The sequence below is a fragment of the Nerophis ophidion genome, linkage group LG13 (assembly GCF_033978795.1).
Source record: "Nerophis ophidion isolate RoL-2023_Sa linkage group LG13, RoL_Noph_v1.0, whole genome shotgun sequence".
NCBI classification, from domain to species: Eukaryota; Metazoa; Chordata; class Actinopteri; order Syngnathiformes; family Syngnathidae; genus Nerophis; species Nerophis ophidion.
Genome location: NC_084623.1, coordinates 39,430,202 through 39,451,493, shown reverse-complemented (window position 1 = coordinate 39,451,493; position 21,292 = coordinate 39,430,202). Strand labels below are relative to the sequence as shown.

The 21,292-nt window shown below is 38.3% G+C and overlaps 1 protein-coding gene across 5 annotated transcripts in view; it reads right to left on the bottom strand.

Annotated features, from left to right (window-relative positions):
• Positions 1 to 1,119: 1,119 nt before the first annotated feature.
• pik3cb (phosphatidylinositol-4,5-bisphosphate 3-kinase, catalytic subunit beta) overlaps positions 1,120 to 21,292 on the bottom strand; it is a 151,175-nt gene continuing 131,002 nt past the window's right edge. For 2 of the 5 annotated variants that reach the window (XM_061918881.1, XM_061918882.1), the window contains exons 14-24: positions 19,730 to 19,851; positions 18,855 to 18,998; positions 18,622 to 18,721; positions 16,029 to 16,225; positions 15,847 to 15,956; positions 15,686 to 15,764; positions 13,082 to 13,249; positions 12,863 to 12,986; positions 12,640 to 12,785; positions 9,391 to 9,523; positions 1,120 to 1,920 (exon numbers count right to left, since the gene is read on the bottom strand). In XM_061918881.1, coding sequence (XP_061774865.1) covers positions 1,783 to 1,920; positions 9,391 to 9,523; positions 12,640 to 12,785; positions 12,863 to 12,986; positions 13,082 to 13,249; positions 15,686 to 15,764; positions 15,847 to 15,956; positions 16,029 to 16,225; positions 18,622 to 18,721; positions 18,855 to 18,998; positions 19,730 to 19,851 — 1,461 coding nt within the window. In that variant the 3' untranslated portion in view covers positions 1,120 to 1,782. Of the gene's footprint in view, positions 1,921 to 2,597; positions 2,789 to 9,390; positions 9,524 to 12,639; positions 12,786 to 12,862; positions 12,987 to 13,081; positions 13,250 to 15,685; positions 15,765 to 15,846; positions 15,957 to 16,028; positions 16,226 to 18,621; positions 18,722 to 18,854; positions 18,999 to 19,729; positions 19,852 to 21,292 lie in introns of all 5 variants that reach the window. The other 3 variants (XR_009809297.1, XM_061918883.1, XR_009809296.1) reach the window with 3 other exon arrangements.

Genomic DNA, 21,292 nt, shown 5'->3' with positions numbered 1-21,292 from the left:
AGGGATTTCCAGCGTGGAACTGTCATAGGATGCCACCTGTGCAACAAATCCAATTGTGAAATGTCCTCGCTCCTAAATATTCCAAAGTCAACTGTCGGATTTATTAGAAGAAAATGGAAGAGTTTGGGAACAACAGCAACTCAGCCACTAAGTGGTAGGCCAGGTAAACTGACAGAAAGGGGTCAGCGGATGCTGAAGCGCATAGTGCAAAGAGGTCGCAACGTTCTGCACAGTGATCAGAGCTCCAAACTTCATGTGACCTTCCAGTTAGCCCACATACAGTACGCAGAGAGCTTCATAGAATGGGTTTCCTTGCATCTAAGCCATACATCACAATGTCCAAGGCAAAGCGTTGGATGCAGTGGTGTAAAGCATGTCGCCACTGCACTCTAGAGCAGTGGAGACGCATTCTCTGGAGTGAGGAATCACGCTTTTCCATCTGGCAATCTGATGGACGAGTCTGGGTTTGGAGGTTGCCAAGAGAACAGTACATTTCGAATTGCATTGTGCCGAGTGTGAAATTTGGTGAAGGAGGAATTATGGTGTGTGGTTGTTTTTCAGGAGTTGGGCTTGGCCCCTTAGTTCCAGTGAAATAAATTTCGAATGCTCCAGGATACCAAAACAATTTGGACAATTCAATGCTCCCAACTTCCAAGCGGGCCACTGCCTCAACCAACATGACTTTGCACCAGTGCACTAAACAAGGTCCATAAAGACATGGATGACAGAGCCTGGTGTGGGCGAACTTGACTGGCCTGCACAGAGTCCTGACCTGGACCTGATAAAACACCTTTGGGATGAATTACAAAGAAGACAGAGCCAGGCCTTCTCCACCAACAGCAGTGTGTGACCTCACCAATGCGCTTTTGGAAGAATGGTGTAAAATTCCTATAAACACACTCCGCAACCTTGTGGACAGCCTTCCCAGAAGAGTTGAAGCTGTAATAGCTGCAAAAGGTAGACCAACATCATATTGAACCCTGTGGGTTAGGAATGGGATGGCAGTTCAAGTTCATACGTGAGTCAAGGCAGGTGGCCAAATACTTTTGGCAATATAGTGTACATTGGGCTGTAATATTAAGGCTCGCAATGCACAATAAACCACAGGAGGAAACGCAGCACAGTGGAAAATAACTTTAATTAATAAAACATCTATGAAAACAAACATAATAAACGCTTGTACATTTGATAATTTCCAGTGTCTTAAGACTTTAGCTGGCAAGTAATGCGAACCACATTTGCAACACCAACACAGAAAAAACAGGCTGAGTGAGGCCTGGCAATTTTGTTCTGTTTGTCAGACATTGTACCCCTTTTAAGACTCGTTCTGAGCTTTTATTTCATCCCCCGCACGTCTTTCTGCAATCTTCCAGTGTTTAATACTCCGAACTGATTCAAGTGAAAAATAAGAACAAACTCTGGCTGGTCTCAATAATGCGAAACAAAGACATGTCCCTGTGTCCCTATTAAACATGCAATGTGCTGCGCTTGGAGCGCCACTGTCAAAGCTGCTTTTATTAGACGTTTAAGAGAATTTTACCTTTTCTTTAAGCTCCGGACGTGTTTTTCCTGTTCGTTTCTGCTCATCCATCGGGGCTACGGGATCAAATGGGTGCATATTTCATCTGTTTTGGTGTGGCTGCAGAAAAAAAAGGTGCAGTGACTTTGTCACTTTCTGTTCAGGAGGCACCAGAGAGCGAAGGTTTAAAGTCAGGATGGAGTCTTCTGTAGAAATAGGTGGCCCCTCTTTTACCTCCCCGCATCCTCCTTCACTAAGGTGCTCTAGGAGCGGTTGTCTTTTGCCACATTGTGGGCCATCCAGTTGACTTTGGTCGTCCAGCTCTCTCTTAGAGCCTCGTCAAATTTCTGGCGGAAATGCTTGAGTGCCTCGTCGTCCGTCTTACCGAGCGCCAGGGAGTCCTGCGGGGACGAAGATGTGGACCACACAGAATGTAAAGCACATTGTTCTCATATAGTCAAACCATCCCAAAAGAATGTCTACAAATCTTATGAGACTTCTAATTTGTGTATGTAAAAAAAAAAAAAAAAAAAAATCTGTGCGACCGTGTTTAACTCAAGAAGTCTTGTTTGTTTTGTTCCACTTAAAGGCCTACTGAAATGAGATGTTCTTATTTAAACGGGGATAGCAGGTCCATTCTATGTGTCATACTTGATCATTTCGCGATATTGCCATATTTTTGCTGAAATGATTTAGTAGAGAACATCGATGATAAAGTTTGCAACTTTTGGTCGTTAACAGAAAAGCCCTGCCTTTACCGGAAGTAGCAGACGATGACGTCACCCGTTGATGGCTCCTCACATCCTCACATTGTTTTTAATGGGGGCCTCCAACAAAAAGAGCTATTCGGACCGAGAAAACGACAATTTCTCCATTAATTTGAGCAATGACGAAAGATTCGTGTTTGAGGATATTGATAGCGACAGACTAGAAAAAAAAGTTTAAAAAAAAACGGGAAAAAAAACCGCGATTGCATTGGGACAGATTCAGATGTTTATAGAGACATTTACTAGGATAATTCTGAGAAATCTTTTATCTTTCTATTGTGTTGCTAGTGTTTTAGTGAGCTTAATAGTACCTGATAGTCGGAAGGGTGTATCCACGGGTGTCTTGAGGCCAGTGTCTGATGGAAGTCGACGGCAGCTGTACGGACGGCACAAGCTCAGCTGATCTCCGATAAGTGGCGACTTTTTACCACAAATTTTCTCACCGAAAACGGCTGGTTGACATGTGGTCGGGATCCATGGTAAAGTTTCACCTCCGGGAATTCTAAACAAGGAATCACCGTGTGTTTGTGTGGCTAAAGGCTAAAGCTTCCCAACTCCATCTTTCTACTTTGACTTCTCCATTATTAATTGAACAAATGGCAAAAGATTCAGCAACACAGATCTCCAAAATACCGTGTAATTATGCGGTTAAAGCAGACGACTTTTAGCTGTGTGTGTGCGCAGCGCTAATATTTCCTAACAGTCCGTGACGTCACGCATATACGTCATCAAACTTTAAAATTGCAATTTAGTAAACTAAAAACGACCTATTGGCATGTGTTGCAATGTTAATATTTCATCATTGATATACAAACTATCAGACTGCGTGGTCGGTAGTAGTGGGTTTCAGTAGGCCTCTAAATGATGCTAAAGAGGCACAATTTAGCTTCCAATTTGAATGATGGGCGATATATATATATATATATAGATATATATATCATTGAATAATTTTGTTACGACTGTAGTGCTCATGACAAAAAACCTAAACGTAACAAAAATATGAATATTAATGAGAATAAAGAATACAGTTCCATCCCAATAAAGTTTATGGTTTGTGAAACCTTTCTATTTGTGAAAATAAAGTCACATTAACCATTTATTTCACCATGTAGACCAGGGGTGTCCAAACTACCGCCCACGAGCCAAGTGTGGCCCGCTGGCATCTTCAAAGCCCAGTCCAATAAAGAATTTGGAGGGAGATGTGTATTAACAATGTATATTAATTGCCAAAGGTCTGATAGCTGCCTTTTTATTTGCCATCTGGTGGCCAACAAAAGTACCCAACCATTAGTTGTAGTTGCAAGGAATCAAATCACAGAATTTACTTATATGGCACATTCCAGACAACCTTCCCTCGTCATGGTGCAGAAAACTAATTAAACCAGCACACAAATTCAACAAATATGGTCACACATAACACAACAATTTATTTATGAAAATGGATGGATGGATGGATGGATGGTATTTTAAACCCAATGCGGCCCCCCAGTCAAAAAGTTTGGACACCCCTGACTTAGACCATATTAGTTCAGGTCCAGGTTAAAAACAGCTGTATTAGATGATCCAACTGACTAATAGATTGATACATAAAAATAAGAAAGAAAAACGATAAAAAAAAGAAAAACAATGAAAAAATAATAATTATGAAACAAGAATAAATAAATAAAAATAGGGAAACCAATAAATATATAAATAAATAAACAATATTTTTTTTCAACAAATTATAAAATAAATGGTTTTATGGTAAAGGAAAAATTCCAAAAGAAGTAAATGTTCTTGTTTACTATTTGGCTCATTGAACATAATTGTGCATTTCATATATCTTTCTGCGCAACTATTTGTTGAAAAAAATAAAAATAACTAATGATAATAATAATAATAATCATATTCGCCTGTCAGATGTAGGCAGCTTTTTCCAGTACATGTCCACTATAGTGACACCAACACAGTATAACCGTGGTGTCAATTGATTGATAAACCTTTCCTCTATTTGTGAAAATGTGAAAAAAAAGTTGCATTCAAGTTTTTATTCACCATGTAGACCACATTAGCTCAGGTCCAGATGAAAAACTATTAAAAGTGCTCAAATATGGCCTAGTTTATCCTGAAGATGAGAAAGAAAAAAAAATTGTGATGTGTGGAACCTCTAGTCCAGGGGTGTCAAACGTACGGCCCGCAAACAGGTTTTATCCGCCCCGCGGAATGAGTTTGCTAAATATAAAAATAAGCCAAAATTTTTGAATGAAAGAACGGCTGCCAATATTATCGGCCGATAGTATTGGCAGCCCGATATTATCGGACACCCCTAATAACGACAAGTAAATATATAATACTATTAACAGCAACATGCAAGTCTAGGCACCAGTGCCCCCCGCAACCCCAAAAGGGAATAATTGGTAGAAAATAAATAGATGGATGGATGTAAGTGTAAAAAAAACCCATTATAACAACATTATAATTTGTACATTTTCAGAATTGTGCTTGTTCTATTTTTAAACAAAGCAAACAATCTGAAGTTGTCTTTATTGTTAAGTTATCGTGCCGTGATTTAACCAGTCCGGCCCACTTGGGAGTCTATTTTTCTCCATGTGGCACCCCATCTAAAATGAGTTTGACACCCCTGCCCTAGTCTATCTTTGAAGTTAATGGCAATGTCATTGCGCTGTACATAGGAACACAACAAAAATATACAGATCCCTAGATAAACGCTTAACCCCAGCTTATGATTTGATTAAAACGTTCAAAGTGCCTGTCCTGTCTCTTACTGAGCCTAAGTGTATACCGTAAGTATTTATGTAAATTATATTATTTAAGTGGAAAGTTGTCTACTTAATTCTCATATTTTGAGGTGTACAAAATTGGCATGTAAAATTGCTAATGCTAATTGCAATTTTTTTTAATGTCAGTTAGCATTGAGCTGGCGCATTTGTTCAAATGCATTTCGTTGTTGAATTTTAGAGATATGACTGTGTTTTTGAAGACATAATTAACATGCTGGTACATTGTTAATAGGTATGACTAATGAGGAATTTGAGAAATTGGAGTTGAAAATGTCTAATTTGAGTTGCCTCTCGCCAGATATTTAACATCAAACTGTCAGCACAGTACCTATGCAGTACCTTACAATCCGCACTATAAGCCGCAATTTTTTTTCTCTGCTTTATACCCTGCGGCTTATAAAACAATGCTGTTAATTAATGGATTTTTCTTCACTAATGGCCATAATGCAAATCGTTTTCCTTAAAACACAAACAAATACACCGATAAGGTGTGTTAGTTTGTGCTATGGTGCCATCTTTTGGACGAGTTTGCTCACTGCAGGTGCTGCAGGGTTAACGCCTCCCTCCTGTTAAGTGCTTTCAATTGGAAGTAGAAGTGCCGTCTACTAGTCATTCGTAGCGTTTCTTTTCATATGGATTCTTCATTCATCACTCCAAGCAACTTTTGAAAGTTTTACAATATAAGAACTTATTTTTAGTCACTAAACCGTCCTATGTTTGATGTCTGTAGGAGTGTTTTCATTAATATTTGTATGTGCTGTTGTAACGTAATCAAGCTAGCGTTTGGCGAATATGCTAACACGTTTACGACCGTCTGTTAGTGATAACTTACAATGGCATTCTTTTTGTATTGTTTCAGTTTCACAAATTCCTCAGTAAATTCACCGAAACGTCACTGTGGAATTATTGAGTCGGTTTAGCTAGAGACCTAGCTTCAGCAGTTAGTTGGTCCACGAAGATGACTTCTGTTTTGTTTGATCAGCCATGTTACTGCCGCATTTACAGGCACCATTTCGAAACAAGGTATGTACAGTGGGGCAAAAGTATTTATTCAGCCACCGATTGTGCACGTTCTCCCACTTAAAATGATGAAAGAGGTCTGTAATTTTCATCATAGGTACACTTTACTGTGTGAGACACAATGTGAAAAAAAAATCCAGGAATTCACATTGTAGGGATTTTAAGGAATTTATTTGTCAATTATGGTGGAAAATAAGTATTTGGTCAACCATTCAAAGCGCTCACTGATGGAAGGAGGTTTTGGCTCAAAATCTCACGATACATATTCCCATTCATTCTTTCCTTAACACGGATCAATCTTCCTGTCCCCTTAGCAGAAAAACAGCCCCAAAGCATGATGTTTCCACCCCCATGCTTCACAGTAGGTATGGTGTTCGTGGGATGCAACTCAGTATTCTTCTTCCTCCAAACACGACGAGTTGAGTTTATACCCAAAAGTTCTATTTTGGTTTCATCTGACCACATGACATTCTCCCAATCCTCTGCTGTATTATCCATGTATCCATTTTGGTATAAACTCAACTCGTCGTGTTTGGAGGAAGAAGAATACTGAGTAGCATCGCAAGAACACCATACCTACTGTGAGGCATGGGGGTGGAAACATCATGCTTTGGGGCTGTTTTTCTGCTAAGCGGACAGGACGAGATTGATCCGTGTTAAGGAAAGAATGAATGGGGCCATGTATCGTGAGATTTTGAGCCAAAACCTCCTTCCATTAATGAGAGCTTTGCATGGTTGACCAAATACTTATTTTCCACCATAATTTACAAATAAATTCTTTAAAATTCCTACAATGTGAGTTCCTGGATTCTTTTTCCACATTCTGTCTCACAGTTGAAATGTACCTATAATGAAAATTACAGACCTCTGTCATCATTTTAAGTGGGAGAACTTGCACAATCGGTGGCTGACTAAATACTTTTTGGCCCCACTATATGTGAATGTTTACAAAATCTTTGTGTGTAAATAACTCATTTCGCAAACTATATATTTGCGGCTTTTAGTCCGGTGCAGCTAATACAGTTGCTGGTCATACTATTAGAATATCATGAAAAAGTTGATTTATTTCATTAATTCCATTTAGAAAGTCAAACTTGTAGAATGTATACATTCATTCCAAACAGACTGATACATTTCAAGTGTTTTTTGCCAAAAAGGAGATGATTATAGCTGACAACCAATGAAAACCCTAAATTCAACATCTCAGAAAATTAGAATATGGTGAAAAGGTCAGATATTGAAGACACCTGGTGCCACACTCTAATTAGCTAACTAACTCAAAACACCTGGAAAAGCCTTTAAATGGTCTCTCGTTTTGATTTTGTATGACACACAATCATGGGGAAGACTGATAACTTGACAACTGTCCAAAAGATGACCATTGATACTTTAAAGAAGGAGGGCAAGACACAAAATGTCATTGCCAAAGGGGTTGGATGTTCCCAGAGCTCTGTGTCCAAGCACATTAATAGAGCCGCGAAGGGAAGACAAAGATGCGGTAGAAAAAAGCGTACAAGCAAGAGGGATAACCGCGCTCTGGAGAGGATTGTCAAACAAAACCGATTCAAAAATGTGGGGGAGATCCACAAAGAGTGGACTGCAGCTGGAGTCAGTGCTTCAAGAACCACCATGCAACGACGTATGCTAGATATGGGCTTCAGCTGTCGCATTCCTTGTGTAAAGCCACTCTTGAATAAGAGACGTCAAAAGCGTCTCGCCTGGGCTCAAGACAAAAAGGACTGGACTGCTGCTGAGTGGTCCAAAGTTACGTTTCAGATGAATGTAAATTTTGTATCTTCTTTGGAAATCAAGGTCCCAGCGTCTGGAGGAAGACAGGAGAGGCACAGAATCCACGTTGCCTGAAGTCCAGTGTCAGATTTCCACAATCGGTAATGGTCTGGGGTGCCATGTCATCTGCTGGTGTTGGTCCACTGTTGTTTCCTGAGGTCTAGGGTCAATGCAGCAGTCTACCAGGAAGTTTTACAACACTTTATGCTGCCTACCGCGGACCAATTTTATGGAGGTGAAGATTTCATTTTCCAACATGACTTGGCACCTGCACACAGTGCCAAATCTACCAGTACCTGGTTTAAGGACCATGGTATCCCTGTTCTTGATTGGCCTGCAAACTCACCTGACCTTAACCCATTAGAAAACCTATGGGGTATTGTGAAGCGGAAGATGCGAGATGCCAGACCCAACAATGCTGAAGAGCTGAAGGCCACTATTAAAGCAACCTGGGCTCTCATAACACCTGAGGAGTGCAACAGACTGGTGGACTCCATGCCACACCGTATTGCTGCAGCAATTCAGGCAAAAGGGACGGCGTGGCACAGTGGAAGAGTGGCCGTGCGCAACCCGATCGTCCCTGGTTCAAATCCCACCTAGCACCAACCTCGTCACGTCCGTTGTGTCCTGAGCAAGACACTTCACCCTTGCTCCTGATGGGTGCTGGTTGGCGCCTTGCATGGCAGCTCCCTCCATCAGTGTGTGAATGGGTAAATGTGGAAGTAGTGTCAAAGCGCTTTGAGTACCTTGAAGGTAGAAAAGCGCTATACAAGTACAACCCATTTATCATTTTATAAAAGGAGCTGCAACTAAGTATTGATTGCCGTACGTGCTGAAACTTTCCATGTTCATACTTTTCAGTTGGCCCACATTTCTAAAAAATATTTTTTGGTACGAGTCGTAACTAATATTCTAATTTTCTGAGATACTGAGTTTGGGATTTTCAGTAATTGTCAGTACTAATCATCAAAATTTAAAGAAAAAAACATTTCAAATATATCACTATGTGTGTAATGAATTGATATAATATGTAAGTTTTACGTTCTGAATATAATTACTGAAATAAATCAACTTTTTCATGAAGTTTTAATAATATGAACAGCACCTCTACATGGAAAAATATGTTTATCTTCTAAAATTTAGTGGATGCAGCTTATATATTGGTACGCTCTGTGGTCCGAAAAAAATAGTCTTTGGTATTTTACTGCCGTGTGACAATCACCGTTTGGAAATAATTACGAAGGTAAAGAAACAATATACATTTTTTTTGTGTAAATAACTAATTTCAGAACATAAATATCTGCTGCTTACAGTCCAGTGTGGCTAATATATGAAACATTTTTTTTTTCCTAAAATGTAAAGGGTGCGGATTATATACCAGTGCGCTCTATAGTCCAGTAAATGCATTGCATCATAATGTACTTCAATGTATGCACAATGTAATGCATCTTATTTGGAGTGATTTGTAGCGTAACGCTGCTCTCTTATTGAATGGCGACCAATACATGTGTTGTACCTTCAGGTACTGGATATCTTTGACTGAGGTGAGCTCAGGCAGGCCAGCAGTGAGCATGAGGGCGAACAGCGTGATGAAGAGGTTACCGTTCTTCCTCAAGATAAGATAGGCCTCCTCGCAGTACTGACGGAAACTGCCAAGAAATTAAAAGAGTTTACACATATTTTGCTGTTAGTATGATGGTGTACAATAGGGTGCTCAAAATGTTGGTTATGTAAAAACTATGACTGATACATATAGTGGGGCAGACCCCCTCTATGATATGTCAATAGTAAGAAATGATACATTCGATTTAGTTATTACACATGTAATATCCTATTTTGATGCCTCAAAAAATACATGCTGCAATCAAAATACAGTAATAAGATCTCAATTACAATCATGTACATTAAAATGAATAACCACAGTTTTTCCTGCCATCTGGTGGTGGATGCACATATTACAAAAAGCAACAGAAAGTTGAAACTTGAAAGTTCCAGTCAAAAGTTTATTCAATCATAGAAATGGATGAAATATACATTCTTGACATTTAATAATTTTAACCATAAATTTATATGGTGGAATGAGTATATTATGTTTAATGTTCCTCAAATGCCTTGGAGAATCAAGGATTGGGTGCACAAGTTTGAATGTATTTTTAAAATATTCTATCTAGTATTATTGTTGAAAACGTATTTATACATACACTGACATCTTTTAACCAAGTTTTATTTAAAATAAATATACAACACACACACACAAGATACTTTATTGGCTGAAAAAACATTAAATATTGTTCTCTTATTAAAGTAGAACTGCACTTTTTTAGAGTTTTGCCTATCATTCACAATCCCTATGTAAGACAAGAACACACGTTTTTCTTTTTTTTAATGCATTCTAACTTGCAATATACAACAAATACAAGTTGGCTAATAATACAGCTAAGGGGAGTACTCTATTGCGCTCATAAAACCTTTAAACATTTTTAAAAACTGCCAACAATACTCCTTTTACATCTTGTGACCTGATTATTAAACAAGTATTAGCAAAATTGTTATTACAAGTCAGATATTTTATTAATAGCTGCGCATTATTCACAGAGAGTTAACTAGCTGCTATATTGAGCAGATAAGCTGCTGAATAGCCTCTGAGTTGCCAAAAGGTAATTCTAGAGTATAAATCATGTCTCTCACCTGTGTAATAGAAGGTTGTTGCCATAAACCGAGAAGTTGGTCATTATTTATGTCTAACTAAGACACAGAGATGGGTCTAAGACATGAAAAAAATGCTTGTTTGCGGCCATTTTTTTTCTTTTTTACCTGCGTGAGGATTAAGAATAATTCTTAATCTAAATGGGAAGATATAATCATTCCATTAGTCGGCATCCCAGTGAGAGCAGACATTCTCTTCCAAAACACTTAAGGAGCAACTGCAGCTGTCGGTGACTAGACACCATTTCCTTCTTGTAGAGGGTGATGATAGACGACAACAACTGAACCACAACATCGACATCTTTGTCCACACTAGAACTAATCATTCAGACACCAGAGCAAAATAAGTTGGTGAAGTTGGACTGTGCAATTTCTGAACGAGCCGCGGCTAAGCACGCTATTATTATTTGTAACGCTAATCGGCCGTTCGGGACAACTTGGCGAAACAATCTAAGCGTATGACTGCTCGTCCAATGAGCAAGAATGTTAAAATAATTTCTAATTACCCTCGAAATGTTGAAAAGCTGCTGATTGTGTGTTTGTCAGAATAGCAATTTGAAGAAGATAACTTAGAACAGTGGTTCTCAAATGGGGGTACGTGTACCCCTGGGGGTACTTTAAGGTATGCCAAGGGGTACGTGAGATTTAAAAAAAAATATTCTAAAATTAGCAACCATTCAAAAATAATTTATAAATATATTTATTGAGTACTATACTTGAACAAAATACAAATGTAAGTTCATAAACTGTGAAAAGAAATGCAACAATGCAATATTCGGTGTTGACAGCTAGATTTTTTGTGGACATGTTCCATAAATATTGATGTTAAAGATTTATTTTCTTGTGAAGAAATGTTTAGAATGAAGTTCATGAATCCAGATGGATCTCTATTACAATCCCCAAAGAGGGCACTTCATGTTGATGATTACTTCTATGTGTAGAAATCTTTTTTTATAATTGAATCACTTGTTCATTTTTCAACAAGTTTTTAGTCATTTTTATGTCTTTTTTTCCAAATAGTTCAAGAAAGACCACTACAAATGAGCAATATTTTGCACTGTTAGACAATTTAATAAATCAGAAACGGATGACATAGTGTTGTATTTTACTTCATCTCTTTTTTTCAAACAAAAATGCTTTGCTCTGAGTAGGGGGTACTTGAATTAAAAAAATGTTCACAGGGGGTACATCACTGAAAAAAGCCTGATAACCACTGCCTTAGAAGTTCACTCTCCAAGGTAAATGCTGTACATATTTACATCCGTTCAAAAAAACTACTGTATTTGTTAGTAGTATTGTATTGTTTTTATACAATATTTATTTTCTAAAAGTTTGTTTTTCTTTTTAAAAGGCATGCTACGTGGTAAAATTGTGCTATTATTAATTATTTTCTGAAACTTTTTTTTACTTTTTAAAAGGCATGCTACGGGGCGGCATAGCTCGGTTGGTAGAGTGGCTGTGCCAGCAACTTGAGGGTTGCAGGTTCGATTCCCGCTTGTGCCACCCTAGTTACTGCCGTTGTGTCCTTGGGCAAGACACTTTACCCACCTGCTCCCAGTGCCACCCACACTGGTTTAAATGTAACTTAGATATTGGGTGTCACTATGTAAAGCGCTTTGAGTCACTTGAGAAAAGCGCTATATAAATATAATTCACTTCACTACTTGTTAAAATTGTGCTGTTTGGGGGCCAAGCACCAATTAATTAATACATTTTGATACATTTTAATGAAATTGATTATGATTAATTTCAATGGTAGACATTGCTTTGAGTTAAGAGCCTAGTCACGGAACCAATTGAGATAGATAGATAGATAGATAGATAGATAGATAGATAGATAGATAGATAGATAGATAGATAGATAGATAGATAGATAGATAGATAGATAGATAGATAGATAGATAGATAGATAGATAGATAGATAGATAGATAGATAGATAGATAGATAGATAGATAGATAGATAGATAGATGGATGGATGGATGGAAAGTTGAGGTACTACTGTATGGTAAACACTGGACAGATCCATGATTTGATAGGACAAATAAAGTGCTACTGACCTGCAAAACTTTTCAGTGTAACCAGTCTTGCCCTGTTGTATGACGTGGATAAAGTCGTGCGTGAGGATAAATGGTACACGCTCCCTCTTGATACCAAACTTTGACTTGAAGTTTCCCAATATGTGGCCAAAGTCTATATGGAAAAGCTAAGAGAGGCACCAGGAATAAACACACCATTTGTAATACAATTGATATAAAATTAAAAAAACATCACTTTCCCCACCTGTCCGGTGCTACGGACCATGATGTTGTCACTGTGGCGGTCTCCAATGCCCAGCACGTATGTGGCTACACAGTAGCCTGCACATGACAGGGTGAACTCCTCGATGGCCCGATCAAGAGCATCACTGTTAATAAATGTTATTCATTTAGTTTTTCCGCTGTTAAACAAGTCGTACTTAGCGCACTCGGTCAAGGCATGGCTGAAATGGCACGATCATACCCAGTGTTGCGTTCCTTGAGCCAGTTGAGCAAAGCGTCCTTGTTGAAGGCTGCAGTGGCGGCCACGTTGCTGCTGGTCAGCTGGATGTTGGCTATTGTATCAGATGATGACACAACCTCAATCAGCCCTGCTCGATCTCCTGTCGCTAGGCAACCGTACGGTACAACCCTGAATGGCATGGGGAGAAAGAAGCAAACGTTTTGGGTATTTGCATGTTTGGCACCTGACAATCTGATTTGATTTTGATTCCCAGGAAACAATTCGATTCAGAATCGATTCTCGATTTAAAGTGCATCTCGCAATATATTATATTGTATTTTAATTATGATGAAACTTTTTCAAAACAGGTTATAGGTTAGACGACCCGCTTCTGGTTGCAATGATTCTGCCTACAAATGTATTTCAGATGCAAAGTTCACCAAAAAAAAGAGAACCACTGGTCTAGCACCAACAATAAGAGTGCAAAAATCACAATCACAAATAATTTTTTTAATTTTTTTTTTAAATTATGACTTGATTTTGAATCAGAATAAATAAATTGTGATTGTGATTTGTGCACTCTTATTGTTGGTGTTAGACCAGTAGTTCTCTTTTTTTTTAGTGAACTTTGCATCCGTGCAATATTTTTTTTCCCGTCCAGTACCCTTTTATTCAAGAGAAAAGCATTTATGGCTGAAAAACAAGATTTAAAATATTGCACCGATATTTTGACATCAAGCAGATAAATAAATACCTACGATATCCATCCATCCAATTTAAAAAATGCTTCAAATGAAACAAGATTACCCATACTGTTCTGTAGGTGGGTTAGGTGAACAAATTAAGCGCTCATTTCTCCAACATGCTTTGCTATAAGGCTAGTGAAAGTCCTCCGAGTTCATTGTAAACAAACATTGTGTTGATCGTCAAATAAATACATTTTCTATGCCATTTGTACCAAATGTTCTGCACACACTTCTGCGAGGAAGGGAAAAACATCAAGTTTTATCAGACAACTGAAACGCCAGCATCGCCACAACACTGTTTTGAAAGTCGAGCAAGACGCCTGCTGCTCAAGAAGCTGCCCCAAAAGCCAGCCGCAAAGAGAGGCCCTGGGGCTTGTTCCGTTGGCCTCAGCATTTGAAAAGTGCGAAAAGTTTGCCAGAGACAACCCGAGTGCTGAAGCGATTTTTGACATCATCATCATCACCAGTCCTTTACAATTGTCGAAGACACTGGCTTTTGTCAGGACAAATCTACAGGTACAGTTTGTCAAATCCACCATTGGTATGATTCTTTCTCATGTCCAGGTATGCACAAACTGCAGTCATGTCATAGTCAGTACACGGCATGTAAGGAGGGCAGATCCATAAACTGGTCAAGTCGGTACTAAGGGTAGCAATATCCCCAAATACGAGATGATTTAGTCATTGTTAATTTGTATAAATTAAAATATAATACATAGTATTAATAATACAATATTTGAAAGCAAAAATAAAAGGATTTCAAAGGATAGATAGCTAGCTTTTGCTTACTTTATTGTGTACTATTGTGTTTGTTTTGATCAATTGTATAAAAAACAAACAAACAAGTAACTCATTAAAATATTGTGTTGATATTGTAACGGCCAAAAGCATGCACCATAAATTAATTTAAAAACTTATAGTTGATACATATGATCGGTATTGAAAACATAGGGTTGATTTATATGATTGGTATTGGTATATCTCTGATAGGTATCATAATCGGCCGCAAGAAACCCTGAACGGTACAACCCAACTAAGAGCTTGTAAAAATCAAAATTTAAGTATCTTAGAAACTTTAAACCATAAGGCATAAAGTTCAATATTGTAATTTGAATCAGCGAAGGAACTACACAAACTTCTCGAGCTTTCAACTGTTCTTTTTGTTTTTATATTTTAATTTTGCAGGATATTCTATTTTATTGTGCATTTTGTTTCCCCGGCATACAAACGGCACTGATACGATGGAATGGCTTGAGAGTAGTTTGCTGTCAAACTATTTTAGTGTAATTATATAGCGGGAGCATTACTTCTGATACAATGCCGATATTGGAGACTTGAGTATTGGCTAATACCAATATTTATATGATTCAACATCAGCACGAATCATAGTATATACTTTTAATATTTTGTAGTGTGGAATGTTAGAAAAGGCTTCATAAAGGTATTCATAAAGCAATAATAGGTATGAAAAACACTAACATTATGACACATTTATGCTTTTGAAATAGAGTAGACATCAATTTAATGGGTCGTTACAATTATTCATGAGATTATGCGGACACATTTGTTACTGAATACTTTCTCATCTGATTTTGCTTTGAAGACTGTGTGTAAGTAAAAGGCAACTATAATTATTCTATACTTCTTTATATTGATGAATGCCGTGTTCAATTAAGGACACTTGTTATGTTTGTCTAGCTTGTTGGCTATTGTGTGCTTAGCTGTTGTGTAGCTGCTAGCTTTTTGTAGCCTATAGCCTACCATGTTTAAAAAAACAACTTGTGTGTTTATTGGCGCGTTTACACACACACACACACACACACACACACACACACACACACACACACACACACACACACACACACACACACCTACACACCTGAGATCCAGATTAGCCTCCTTCCACAGCAGATCCATTAACTTTAAAATCTGCAGTGTCAACATGTCTTGTCTTAGGTCTAGGAAAGAGAAAAAAGCACTTAAAAGAAAAAAAACTTTAAGACTCACTTGTCCTCAAAACCCTATCCTGACTTTTCCTACCGTCACCGTTCTTGAAGATGATTCCCAGGGTGTCTCCTGCCAACAGCTTGTTGTTGTAAACAATCCAGAGCGGTTTCATCTTTGAGTCCATGTAGCGACACTTTTCCACACTGACAAATAAAGACAGAGGAATTTAAAAGGTCATTTCACACCTTCAGAGAGTTGTAGGATTGTTCTCTCACTTCATGCCAGACAGCAGGACACTGGGGTCTAAAGGAGAGTGCAGGTCAGAGAGAGTCTCCGAGTAGCCGCTTTGCCTCAGGCAAGTCATCATGGCCTCCTTGGTCAACATGGCCTCCTTGGTCTTACCCCGAGTATTCTTCATTGTTCCAAGTTTTATGAGCTCATTGACTGACTTTAGCTTACTTAGGGCTTCCACCTAGTTGGAAAGCACATTTTTAGGATTCAATGGCTTAAATGTGGTTTTGTGTTGATTTAAAGCTTTGCCATTCAGCAGATTAGTCACAAATTCCTGTACTACCAAATCAGAACCACATGCATGATTTCCTCAAACACACATTAATATGAGAAGGTTGATGTGCAGGCTCTTCAAAACAGGAATTGGCCAACACATGACACGGTCTGACGAGGAGGTAGGGGGAGTCAGAGGGACCCAACGTCAGAAACTACACTATAGACTACATTTACTCTGCAGGCCAAAGTGGCCAAAATCAGATTTTTTTGAAAACATATTTTTTTCAAGCTGACTGTTTACAAGGAAAATGTGATCTTTGTCAGACTCTGGAATAAACACGCACAGGCCACTGTCGCCTCAACGTCACTTGCATGTGCAGTTCAATAAAGTGAAAACAAAGGAAGTTGACCAGATTCTGTAAATGAACAAGGAAGTTGCTACTACTACTACAAAATAAAGTAAAAATTGCCACCATACATATGGTCGCCACACCTAAAAAAAATAAGCCTATGTGAAAATAAATTAAAGTAAATACAAGTATGATGTATGAATGAATATACAGTGTAATATATTTGAGAAGGTTCTAATCTTTTTATGGCTGTTAAGAAAAGGAGGCACGGGACATCAGCGTGGATCTAAGATAGCTTCATTTTTTTAGCTCACTTACATAAACAACTTACACAATGTACGTAAAATGTAAGCAAAAACGCTAAAGCGTCAATTCCTGTCTTTCAACAATCGGTATTTGTACAAAATAAAAATATATATGTACATATATTACATACAGCCAATTATTTGCACACTATTGATTTGTGATGCACCAAAAATTTGCCCGCGGAAAAAAAGACTGCTAACTGAAACAAGAGTTGTGATGACGTATCCATTTCCGTTGGCGTACTGCGTCTTTCCCCGCGCACGCGAATGACGTAGCTCGCCAAAAAAATGGCACTACAAAATACACACATAAAACCACTACTGCTAACATTTGCTATCCAGGGGTGTTCTTATATTTTTTTGGTTTAAAGACCTACTGAAACCCACTACTACCGACCACGCAGTCTGATAGCTTATATATCGATGAAATCTTAACATTGCAACACATGCCAATACAGCCGGGTTAGTTTACTAAATTACAATATAAAATTTTGCGCCCAACTATACAGCTGAAACGTCGCGGTATGATGCGTGACGTCACGCATTGTAGAGGACATTTTGTTCCAGCACCGTTCCCAGCTATAAATCGTCTGTTTACATCGCAAAATTCCACAGTATTCTGGACATCTGCGTTGCTGAATCTTTTGCAATTTGTTCAATGAATAATGGAGACTTCAAAGAATAAAGCTGTAGGTGGGAAGCGGTGTATTGCGGCCGCCTTTATCAACACAAACACAGCCGGTGTTTCATTGTTTACATTCCCGAAAGATGACGGAGAAGCTTTACTATGGAACAGAGCGGTCAAGTGAACACGGTTGGATTGGACCACACACACAAAGTACAGTGTATTATGCAGCAAACATTTCAAAAGATCGTGTTTCGAAGAGGGTCCCTTGCAAAGGGCAGAGATGGGCATCGCCATCGACTGGTGCTGAAGAAAAGTGCGGGGCCGACCTTCAGGTTATACAGGTACGAACATATAATCTCACTAAAACACTAGTAACACAATAAGCAGATAAGGGATTTTCCAGAATTATCCTGGTAAATTTGTCTAATAACATCTGAATCGCTCCCACTGTATAGTCTTCTTTTTCCTTTAGTCCTTCACTCTCACTTTCCTCATCCACAAATCTTTCATCCTCGCTCAAATTAATGGGGAAATCGTCGCTTTCTCGGTCTGAATCGCTCTCGCTGCTGGTGGCCATGATTGTAAACAATGTTCAGATGTGAGGAGCTCCACAACCCGTGACGGCACGCACACATCGTCTGCTATTTCCGGTACAGGCAAGGCTTTTTTATCAGCACCAAAAGTTGCAAACTTTATCGTCGATGTTCTCTACTAAATCCTTTCAGCAAAAATATGGCAATATCGCGAAATGATCAAGTATGACACATAGAATGGACCTGCTATCCCCGTTTAAATAAGAAAATCTAATTTCAGTAGGCCTTTAAAATAATGCAATTTTGAGCCAGTGACATACAGCAGCTTTAGCCTGCCATGCATATTTTGCATGCACCCATGCACCACGGGAAGAAATGCAAAATTCACACAGAGATGCCCAAACAGAGATTCGAATCCTCAATCTCCTGAATGTGCTAACATTCTAACCACTGTGCAGGGTGCAATTAATCATATTTGAACATTATGAATGGGTTGAAAATGGATTTGAGTGAGTTTTCATGTATAAAAAAAAACAAAAACATACCTGTTTTTTTAGAACCTCAATATGAGGTATGCTGCCTCGACAATAGGCTTCCAGGATGAGGGAAAACTGGACTGAAACAGCCGGCATGTGGATTTCTGACCTGCAGGGGGCAGCAGAGACAAAACATTATTGTCATCCACCTTTCGATGTGCCTCCTTTGCAGTAAATGTAAAAAAATAACCATTACAAAACAATTACTAGCACTTTTGTATGTAAACAAACACAAAACACACCGTAAATGCCAGAAGAGGAAGTGCCCTATCTTACGGTTCCCCTGGGCTCGCTCCAGCAGGAAGTGGGTAAGGGCGCAGTCATAGTAGGGCTCATAACGCAACACCTGTACCAACTGTAGCAAGTACTGCGACAGCTCCTCATTACTGAGGAAGAGGAGGAAGAAATAAAATAAAAGTCAAAGTTAGATATTATTAATTATCACAGAAATTATTAGATTGGAAGACCTGGACAATATAGAGGGAGAGTAAGATAAAAGCAGAGTATCGTGAATAGGCAGATGTAGGCAAAAATCGATAGTATTGATACTCAGGGTATCAACAATTTCAAATTCATTCCAGCTTGATGATAGATATTTTTCAGTCAAAGTTAGATATTATTAATTATCACAGAAATTATTAGATTAAAAGACCTAGACAATATAGAGAGAGAGTAAGATAAAAGCAGGGTATCGTGAATAGGCAGATGTAGGCAAAAATCGATAGTATTGATACTCAGGGTATCAACAATTTCAAATTCATTCCAGCTTGATGATAGCGATTTTTCAGTTTTTTCCCATTTATTTTCACAAATATGTCTATTGTTTGTGTTCTTGATATTGTAAATAATAAAAGGGACTATATTTGTAAATAATAAAAGGGACTATATTTGTCTTATTTGTCGTTGTGTTTATTAAAAATGTTTTTGCTTGCCTAAAATCTTCGTTCAGTGTGATTATTATGCCCAAGAAATTAAATGCAAATACAGAAAAATGTCAAGTGTTATGTATTGGTATCGGCAATACTGGCCCTGTATGTACTTTAAATTTGCAGGATCGCCCAACCCTACTGCATCTAAAAGTGTGTGTTGGGAAACTTGTGACATTATGTATGTTTACCTCATATCGTACAGGCAGCGCACAGCATACTCTCTGACGTATTGATCAGGATAGTTGAAATCCAGAAGCTCCAGTGCATCTCTTGGACTCAATTTGGGCCATATCTGAAGCAGCGCCTGCAGCTGAGTAGCACAGACACAAACAATTTTCTAATTAAGTGGTTTAAAGTGGGGCTGTCAAATTTTAAACATTCATCCAGATTAATATGCATGAATAAGTTGATTAAAAGAATGTAATTTATTCATGCAGTCACTCACAATCTATCGATTCCAAGATGGACAATTTTGATTTGGGAAATTGGCGTAAAATAACTAAAGAATAACAAAACGTTCAGAATGCACATGTAACGGATGCCAGCTCGGGTGGCTGTGTGGTAAAGCTCACTCCCTGACACATTAGAAGGATCATATGATTTTTTACTACATGAAAACACTTTTATGTGGTCTACATAACATGTAATAATGGTTATTTGGTCAAAATGTTGCATTGATTATTTTACAGACCATCTTCAAGCCGCTTTCTGACCGCCTATTCAAGATGTGCGGTTTTGCGGGCTGTCTTATTTATGTGCCTGCACTTCGACAGTCTTCTCCCCACCAGTCATATTGTAGTTTTTAGTGCTTCCATTTAGTCTACTAACAAATACGTATAAGTTTAAACTACCAGTATACGCTACTTTGTATTATAAATGGCAATGGCGGAGGGTGCATGTGCATGTACGAGCCAGTCTACCTTAAAACAAGAGGATAGAAGAAAAATAAGGATCTTATTGACTGCAGTGTCGGATTACACCGGTGGACTCACGCAAAGCTGATCGGGAAAAACTCCACCACATATGGAGATATTCGCAGACATCACAGGTCAGACGTCACAACGCTGCGCTCTTGACTCTCAATCTGCAGGCTTTGGTTCTATTTCTGGGCATTGTGAAGGTGGATCCAGGAATGCTACACACTTTCTACAGAAAGCTTTTTGTTTCTCCAAAACACTTAACGGAAAAGTATTAATCGAATATTTCTCTGCAAGTACATGTGCCAAACAAACTGCATGGAACGTCAGGGCCCTATTAAAGGGGAAATGCACTTTTTATTTTATTTTATGAGACACGAACACAGATGGCTTTCTCTTTTATGCAGTCTGAATCGTAAATAAACACCAGGAAGAGTCACTTAACAATGCAAATAATGGGGATTCGATCTACTTCGCCATCTAAGCCCTCTAAAAACTTCCATAAATGTTTTATATACATTATAACATTATGTACTGAATGTACTGTAGTAACAGGCACATTCATGATAACATGAAATAGATACATGAAATAGATACCGTATTGTTGCCGGAATTTTTTTGGCGGTGCACTGATTATACAGAGCGCATAGCAACGTTTGCTATTTCCATCAACAACAATAACTACTATTAATTATGGGTGTGGGAAAAAAATTATTCAAATTCGAATCGTGATTCTCAAGTTGTGCGATTCAGAATCGATTCTCATTTTTTTAAAAATCCATAATTTTTTTTTAAATATTTTTTTTTAATCAATCCAACAAAACAATACACAGC